Genomic DNA, 9,399 nt, shown 5'->3' with positions numbered 1-9,399 from the left:
GAGGGAGGGAAAGAAGGAGAAGGAGAGAGAGAGGGAAAGGGACAGGGAGGGAAGAAGGAGAGAGAGAGATAGAGGGAGGGATGGAGGGAGGGAAAGAGAGAGCAAGCAAGAGAGAGAGAGGGAGAGAGAGGAGAGGGAGAGGGGGAGGGAGGGAGAGAGAGAGAGAGAGAGAGAGAGAGAGAGAGAGAGAGAGAGAGAGAGAGAGAGAGAGAGAGAGAGAGAGCAAACAGGTAGTCTAGAACATTCCAGGTACAGAGTACTGAGGAGCAGGGGTGTCTTAGTCAGGGTTTCTATTCCTGCACAAACATCATGACCAAGAAGCAAGTTGGGGAGGAAAGGGTTTATTCAGCTTACTTCCACATTGCTGTTGATCACCAGAGGAAGTCAGGACTGGAACTCAAGCAGGTCAGGAAGCAGGAGCTGACGCAGAGGCCATGAAGAGATGTTTCTTACTGGCTTGCTTCCCCTGGCTTGCTCAACCTGCTCTCTTATAGAACCCAAGACTTCCAGCCCAGGGATGGCACCACCCACAAGGGGCCCTACCCCCTTGATCATTAATTGAGAAAATGGCCCACAGCTGTATCTCATGGAGGCACTTCCCCAACTGAAGCTCCCTTCTCTGTGATAACTCCAGCCTGTGTCAAGTTGACACACAAAACCAGCCAGTCCAAGGGGGTTCCTTCCAGTCAGGCCACTGACCAGGCTCTATGACCTGTGTCTGGGGTAGCATTGTCTCAGTGTGATCATGGGAACTAAGGTGAGTTCATGTTTCTCCGGCACCTATAACAATGCCTGACTCAAGATGAACACCATGAGTGTGTCTGGTGAACAAAAAGAAGTTTCAAGGCCAAAAGCCCCGAAGAAAATATTTATGTTACGACAGTTTTAGGGTTGTGACATATATTGCTAACTCTCGACTTTCCATCACAGAGCAGCAGCTGCAGTCTTTGTCCCTAGATGCCCAGTGACATAAACATTCCACATGGACCAGACAACAATACTGAAGGTTTCTAGTGGGCTCTGGCATTTTCCATGGATCCTCAGGGATCTTGTGCACCTCTTTGTTACCCAGGGCTTCAGTAACATCTGCACAGCCGAAGAGGTTTAAGTCACAATTTTTTCTCACTGGTCTGTAGGGTAGAAATGCAGCATGGGGATTCCAGGGTGGCGGCAAGGGTGGGCCATGCCCTGTATGTACCCTGGAGGAGAACTGCCACTGTCCCTTCTCTGGCATTGGGTGGCTTGTCTGGGTCTTGCTTCCTTCTTTGGAGTCAGCACTGATGCATCTCTCTGCCTTAAATGGACTCACCTCTGCCTCTGAGTTTTTTATTTCTCTCCCTTTGTGTGTGTGTGTGTGTGTGTGTGTGTGTGTGTGTGTGTGTGTGTGTGTGTGTATTTGGAGCAGTGCACATGTGTATGCACATGTGTGTAAAGGTCAAAGGACAAATTCAGGTGGTGTCCCTCAGATACAGTCCACTTCGGCTTTTGTGACAGGGTATCATTATTGGCCTGTAATTTACCAAGTAGGTAAGGCTCACCAGCCAGTGAACCTGCAGGGCTATACCTGTCATTGCTTCCCAAGCATTGATATTGCAACCACATTACCACACCTGGATTTTTGTTCACATGGATTCTGGGGAGCTCCAACTCAGGTCCATGTGCTTGCACGGTGAGAGCTTTGCCGACCAAGCCATCTCCTCAGCCTGCCTCTATTTTCTTCAGGGCCTTTATGATGGCAAGAAGTCCATGAAAGCTACCAGCTGTTTGGTGGTCAGCAGATTAATTTCATTCCCCAAATCTCTGTTGTTTTGTAAGGAGAGATATTTGCCAGTCCTATGACAGTTCCTAGACCTGGTGTGTACCCTTGTGGTCATGCTCTGCCCACCCATGGAGATGGATCCCAAGCAGGATGAAGACAGAGCCAACACCTTTCCCTCACACCCAGAGTCATAGGCTTCTTCCTGTCACAACAGGGAAGTAAGCCTTGGCCTCAGAGCATCCCCAAGGATGTGTCCACCCAAGCTAGACTCAGTCTGATCTCCCAGAGGTTGACTGACAGTCTGTTTTTTCCCTGTGATTTTCCATTTCTGCAGAATGTGGTATGAGAAAACTATATGATAGCAGAACTCAATACTCCAGGATCATAGGAGGGCAGGAGGCTGAGGTGGGTGAGTTTCCATGGCAGGTGAGCATTCAGGAAAGTGACCATCATTTCTGTAGCGGCTCCATTCTCAGCAAGTGGTGGATACTCACCGTGGCCCACTGCTTTTATTCTCAGGAGCTTTCGTAAGTATGGAGGGACCAGGTTCTCCAAGGGGTGGTGGGTACGCAGCTACACCAGGCTGTGAGAGGGACCCTGGTGCAGTTGTCCCATAGACAGACAGGAATGGCTCCTCTCCTTCCCTCCAGTTGGCAGACTCAGATGCAACTGGCAGAGCCAGGAGGTTGTCTGTCACCTTCCTTCTTGGTGGCTTATGGAGATTTCTTTGTCCTAGGTCATCAGTGGGCACCTAGCATTGACTGACAATTATCCATATACCAAGGCCTTTCTTAGGACTTTTCTTATATACTAATTCGTTTGCCTCTACAATGACCTTTGGAAGGAGATAAAAGAAATTACTTTGTAGATAGGGAAAGCGAGGTCTGATGAAAGTCTATAACTTGCCCAAGTCCATGTCCAATAGACAAAAGCAGGAAGGAAAATCTGACTTTTAGCTTCGCCTCCTTCAGAACGTTCAGAAAACTGCAAGAAGGGGAGGCATGGCCTGTAATCCCAGTTACTGGGAACCTAATGCAAAGGGAATACACATTTGAGGCCATCTAGGGAAACTGGGACCTTGTCTCAAAATAATAAAATAAAATATAAAATTTAGTGGAATATGACACAATGGTAGGATGTTTGCCCAACATGTTTAATGTCATGAGTTGTCTGCAGACTCACCATCAGGGGAGGGATTCATCCTGGCAAAACCAAGACCTCTGTAGCCCCTGCCCTTGAAACCTGGTTAAGATAATTAAGAAACTCACGGCCATCTTTCCTAACTGGTGCTTTTTTTCTGGAAGTTCCATGTGGCCAGTGGAAGCTCCAGATGAACCTCTGTTCCTCATTTTTAGATGGTTGGTAGATCTAAGGACACCGACAGTGGCTGCTGGTGTATGTAACACCACCTTGCCTCTCTGACAGCTGCTTTGATCTGCCAAGGGGTCCTTTGGGAGTATTTGGTTAGGGTTACTGTGGGTGTGTTGAAACGACACAACCAAAAGCAAGGAGGAGGAGGGCTTATTCGGCTTATATTTCCACATCAGTCCATCACTGAAGGAAGACAGGACAGGAACTCAAATAGGGCTGTATTCTGGCGGCAGGAGCTGATGAAGACGCCGTGGAGAAGTGCTGCTTACAGGCTTGCTACCCATGGCTTGCTCAGCCTGCTTTTTTATAGAACACAGGACCACAACCCACAATGGGTTTGGCCCTCCCCCATCAATCCCTAATTTAAAAACTGCCCTACAACCTTGCCTACAGCCATATGGAGGCATTTTCTTAATTGAGCTTCCCTCCTCTCAGATGACTTTGGCATGTGTCAAGTTCGCATAAAACTAGCCAGCACAGGAGTGCTCTTCAGAGCACCCAGAACAGAACTCTGCTTCTTGTCTCTTCAACACTAGTGTCACATTCAGTCCTGGAAAGCCTAAGGTCACAGATCTACTCCATGTGCACTTCTTAGTTAGAGTCTGAATGTGTCATGTTAACCACAGGTTTGTGTGAGTGAGCTCTTGGTCCCTGGGTTGTAGTGCTGTGTTGGAAGGTTGTGGAAGGTTCAGAGGTTGGACCTAAATGGAAGAAGAAGTCTTTGGGTGATGGACCTTGATAAGTCGGTCCACTTCCGGCCCCAGTCTCCAGCTGCTCACATTTCATGCAGATAAGTACAGGTAGACTCACCCTCCCATGTTGTGCCTTCTCTGCCATGAGGCACTACTACATCTTAAACTAAGCCCAGGTAAACTTCTCCTCACATAGCTCACAACAAGACAAGTAGATAGCCTGCTCTTTCTGCATTCTTCAAACTGCCCCAGTGGGATGACTATCAAAGGCTTCTAGAAGGGCCTTAGCTGTAGAGTTTCCAGTCCCGCTGACTTCTATTCACTCGGGCTTCCTTTCCTCTTCTTCCCTCCGTCTCCTTTGTGACACCAGCCCAATAGATCTCAAAGTCAAAGTGGGCACCAATGACTTAACTGCTTCATCCATGGAACTACAGGTCAGCACCATAATCCGGCACAAAGGCTTTAAACGATTCAACATGGACAATGACATCGCCTTGTTGCTGCTGGCCGAGCCCTTAACATTCGATAAGCTGACTGTGCCCATCTGTATGCCTCTCCAGCCCACCTCTCCCAGCTGGCATGAATGCTGGGTGGCAGGATGGGGCACAACCAACCCAAGTATGTGATTGTCCAGGGCCTCGTGGAAACTGCTGGGGCAGGAGCTACAGGATCTGGGGGAGCGATGAGGAAGGGCAAAACAGAGTGAGAGTGGTGGAATGGCTTTTGGTGGAAATCTCCTCCCACTGGGCTCTTGGGAGCCTCAGCTCAGCCTCTTCTGGGTACCAGAGGCATGCTGTACCTGAGGTGCCAGCTCTAAACCAACCTCTGGGTATGGTCAACCAGCCCAGAGAGGGTTGTGTTTGTGTGTTTAAGGGAATTTCAACCACCAGAGTTGTCCAAAGGCCCCTCTGTGCTTCTGAAAGTATTGTTGCTCAACTACTTTTAGAAGTGAATGTTATCGCTTACTATATGTTAGACTGTTACTTGGTCAAAATAGGAAACATATGCGGAGCAGAATATGGGAGTAAATCCCCACTGCACTGCCCCCAAAGACATCCCCATCCTCAAAGACACACCCCCCATCCCCAAAGACAGCCCTGCAAGCAAAGCAGGTGGTAGGAGAGAGCTAGGGACTGCAGCCTAAAGCTGGAGCAAGCCTCAGGCCCATGTGCGTGCTGAGCCTAGATTTGGCTTCCCTCAGCATTTTAGTGGAAGGAGAGGGTTAGAGGTTGGCTGCTGGCTCCAGACAGAACTTAGAAACGGCGAAGGAAGCAGATAGTGGCCTATGCGAGGTTAAAGCACTCTGTAAAGGAAATAATTACGAATTTCTATGATCAGAAGTGAGAATCCTGCTACTGGAGCCCAAGACATTGATTCCTGTCATCCCTTTTATACCAATTACTTTTGTATAAGACAAAAATATCTTCCAGAAACATTTGGCAAGAAAGGTTTTATTTTGGCCCCTGGTTTCAGGGATCTTAGTACACTGTATTAGGGAAGGCAGAGCACAGCAGCTCTAAGCCCAGGGGTAACAGCACAGGGCGGAGACTGCCCACACTGCAGTAGGCCAGGGAACAGATAACAGGACAGAACCAGTAACTAAGAATCACCTTCACAGGCCTGCTCCTAGGACCTACTTATACCGGCTAGGCCCCACCCCTTTAAAGTTCCACAGCCTCCAAAATCAGGCCCATCCACTGATAAACAATGGATTTGTTTGAAATGTGGATTTGCTGTAAGAGACATTTCAGATGTAACCAAAGCACCTTCTAAAGAACCAGCCAAGAGCTAGAAAAACGAATGGGTCAGTGGGTATGTTGCCAACCGCTCTTGCAGATGGTCTAAGTTCAGTTCCCAGATCCTGTGCTGAGAGGTTCGCAACTGCCTGTAACTCTAGCCCCCCGGGGATTGGATGCCCTCTTCTGGCCTCTGTGGGCACTGACTCTCGTGTGCTTGTGCACACACAGATATATACATATCTGTGATAAATACATATAATTTTTTTAAGTTTAAATCTTTTTTTTTAAGATTTACTTATTTATTATATGTAAGTACACTGTAGCTGTCTTCAGACACCCCAGAAGAAGACATCAGATCTCATTACAGATGGTTGTAAGCCACCATGTGGTTGCTAGGATTTGAACTCGGGACCTTCGGAAGAGCAGTCCCTGCTCTTAACACACTGAGCCAACTCTCCAGCCCCAAGTTTAAATCTTTTAAAAAGACAATACAGTCATTCTATCAATGCTGGAAAACCAAATGATTTTTTTTTTTTATATACTATGCTACAAATGAGTTTTCAATGGCTCTGAAAGCAAGTTTTCAGTAGCAAGGATGGGGACTAGGTGTGGAGGGCTGTGCTCACATAATAAATAATAATAATGGGAGGGACCGCAAAAGCCTCACTTGTGTGCTTCCCAGAGAAGTCATATCCTGGAGCTTGGTGGAGTTGATCTGGAAAGAAGACAGGCTCTGAATAAGAGGAATGCTCGGGGGGAGGCAGGGTTAATCAGAAAAGCTTCTGTGATGATTGACGGCTCAGGGACGGGCTGTCTGAAGGCTGTGGAAACTGAGTCTGTGGGGAATGCGAAGGAGAATGGTTTTGGGCTTTGAAGGAGGGTCTGAAGGGGTCTTCAGGCCATCCTAACACTTCATTATCTGCATAGAGACTGCCCATCTGGTAGCTTGCCTAATGCTTTTTCTCTCTATTCCAGCTGACAAAGAATCTATATCAATGGATCTGATGAAGGTGCCCATGCGTATTACAGATTGGGAGGAATGCTTACAGATATTTCCCAGCCTCACCACAAACATGTTGTGTGCCTTGTATGATAATAAGAGCTACGATGCCTGCCAGGTAACGAGGGGCAGCAGGCCCCCACCTCAGCCTGTAGCCCCTATGTGTTTCCCTTGCAGGAATATCTCCCCTGCCCCCTTGGAATAGATTAAGATTCTAGAATGCAGGTGCCAGGAAGGGGTCAGTCAGTAAAGTATTTGCCATGCAACCAGGAAGACCTAGGTTTGGTCTCCCAAATGCATGTTAAAAAAAAAAAAAAAAAAAAAAAAAAAAAAAAAAAAAAAAAAAAAAAAAAAAAAAAAAAAAAAAAAAAAAAAAAAAAGCCAGACCTGGTGGCATGCACTTGCACAACACAGAGAAGGCAGAGAGAGACTTGTTGGGGCTCTAAGAACAGACAACCTACTAGGTAAGTTCAGGGTAGTGAGAGACACTGTCTCAAAAGAAAACAAAAGGAAGCAAGCAAACTGAAACCAAAACGAAAAGACCAATAGTGGACACAATGACTGAGATTTTAGAACTGGAGTTGTTCTCTGGCTTCTGTATGCACTAGAACCCATGTATATACAGTTGGGAGCATTCATATAGGCAGACACACACACACACACACACACACACACACACACACACACACGAGAAAAAGAGAGACAGAGACAGAGAGACAGAGAGTCTGAAGAACATGTCAGTCTTGAGCCATGGGATGCTGAAGGGATTCCAAGTCTTGCGTGAAGGCCATGCATCCAGTAACCCTTGCCCTGTCAGCCCACCTGAGCCAGCTTGCAACACACCTACAGAAGATCTCAGGTTTTCAAGGACACTAAGTCATCAGGATTCCACCACGTCTTCTACCTGTCTCTGCCTCTCTGGCACTGGGATTACAAATTTAGGGCACCAGGCCTAGGAGATTCTGGGAGTTGGGTCCTGACTGAGTCCTCTCTCCAACACTCCTATACTTTTCTTCTCTGCCTTTTCCAGAGCCTAGTTTAAAAGAAAGAGAGAAAGAGAAGAAAGAAAGAAAAGGAAAGAAAAGAAAGAAAGAGAGAAAGAAAGAAAGACCCAGAAAACAAAAAACCTCACACCCCTGGTTCACTTTTCCTTCTGCCTGTCTTGGGCATCCTCTCTGGAGTTTCTTTATATCAAGCTCCCCTCTCTTTGATCCTGCTGGCTTGTGTCTTGCACCCTATTACTCCACAAGCTACCTGTTAGCCACACACTTCTCTCGTGGGACCAGGATGGGGTCGTCACCTTGGTCCTTGAGTAGCCTGGAGTAGGGCAAGTCAATACCTCCTCATGAATGATCTGTGCCCAGCCTTTATGGGCAATTTAAAATGGACTTAATATTGAGCTGTCCTCTGGGACTTAATATTGTGTTCTCTGTCCACAGGGTGACAGTGGGGGACCGCTTGTCTGCAACACACATCCTGGCAGTAGGTGGTACCAGGTGGGCATCATCAGCTGGGGCAAGAGCTGTGGGAAAAAAGGCTCCCCAGGGATATATACTGAATTGGCAAACTATATCCTGTGGATTGAGAAAGTAACCCAGATAGAGGGCAAGCCCCTGGATATTAGGAGTCAGAGGATCTCTGGCAAGAAGAAAGCCAGGAGGAACAACCAGTCCTCCAAATGCCCAGCCCTGAACTTCCCCCAAAGCTGGCTCCTGCCCTGTCTTCTGTCCTTTGCACTGCTTAGAGCCTTGTATAACTGGGAATAAAGCAATGCAGTCTCTGATCCCTAGCAGGTGAGTTACAGTGTACTTTGGGGCTCACTACAAATATGTGACAACATTGAGGACCTGGAGGTGTGGACAGAAAGAGGAGAACCCCAAAGACAGGCTAAAGCCCTGGTTCAGGGGCTATATGCAGCTACAGTCAGGTGGGACACACCGTTGACAGCCCGCTTGGCTGAACACAGTTGTCACTCTCAGACACCTGCCAGTTCAAGCTAATTTCTTGTAGGAGGGGCCTTATCTAGCTAGTGATTTGTGTGGATAGTAGCAGTGAGGCCTTTCATTCCTTCTATTTGAAGTCCCTTCCTATGCATCACCCTCAGAGGCAGGAGAAAGGGATCAGTGGTTCTTACAGAAGACCCCAATCCAGTGCCTGGTACCCACAAGGCTGCTCATAGCCACCTGTAACTACAGTTACATCTGATCCATGGGATCAGATGCCCTCATCTCACCCCTTTGTGCTCTTACACACTTATGGTACATATAACCACACTTGGGCACATTCACATAGACTTTAAAAAAAAAAACCATAAACTAAAGAAATGGCTCTAGAATTGAAGTCACCTGGTCTGTTTATTTATGAAATGGGAAAATAAGTCACAAAGACAAAAAGTGAGTTGACCAAGTTCACGGGGTTTAGGTGACACTGGAGCTGGGAATCACACCATCATTTTACATTGTACTTTTGGCTTTAATCCTAATCCAACTTCTTAAAAAGAGACTGAAGTCCAGGATTGGAGACAGACTCATTCTTTGAGTGGAGACAAACTGGAGCACCTAAGAACCACAGAGCTGTCCCAACCCACAGGCTTCAGTCAGACCTCTGAGAAGAAAAGACCTTCTTGGCACTTACTACAGATGTGCTGGTGGCCAGCCTAGCCATGGATAGATAGTCCTCAATTTAAGGTTTTGCTGGTTCACCCACGGAGAGAACACCGTACTATATGGACCTTTGTACCTATGTGTTTCTCTGCCTGAAAAGGACTCCAGACCATCTTGAGTTTTCTACCCTCATGGCCACTGACCCTGTTCTCTATTCTGGACTGGCAGATCTCAG

At 47.3% G+C, this 9,399-nt stretch overlaps 1 protein-coding gene across 2 annotated transcripts in view; it reads left to right on the top strand.

Moving 5' to 3' along the window:
- The window catches only part of Prss55 (serine protease 55), a 10,644-nt gene extending 2,294 nt beyond the window's left edge, over nucleotides 1-8,350 (top strand). For both annotated transcript variants that reach the window (XM_031362551.1, XM_031362552.1), the window contains exons 2-5: nucleotides 2,094-2,286; nucleotides 4,193-4,440; nucleotides 6,537-6,679; nucleotides 8,001-8,350. In XM_031362551.1, coding sequence (XP_031218411.1) covers nucleotides 2,094-2,286; nucleotides 4,193-4,440; nucleotides 6,537-6,679; nucleotides 8,001-8,327 — 911 coding nt within the window. In that variant the 3' untranslated portion in view covers nucleotides 8,328-8,350. The remainder of the gene's footprint in view (nucleotides 1-2,093; nucleotides 2,287-4,192; nucleotides 4,441-6,536; nucleotides 6,680-8,000) is intronic.
- The last annotated feature ends 1,049 nt before the right edge of the window (nucleotides 8,351-9,399 follow it).

Source organism: Mastomys coucha, unplaced genomic scaffold (assembly GCF_008632895.1).
Source record: "Mastomys coucha isolate ucsf_1 unplaced genomic scaffold, UCSF_Mcou_1 pScaffold9, whole genome shotgun sequence".
NCBI classification, from domain to species: domain Eukaryota; kingdom Metazoa; phylum Chordata; class Mammalia; order Rodentia; family Muridae; genus Mastomys; species Mastomys coucha.
The sequence above is the reverse complement of the archived record's forward strand: the minus strand, read 5'-3'. Positions and strand labels throughout refer to the sequence as shown.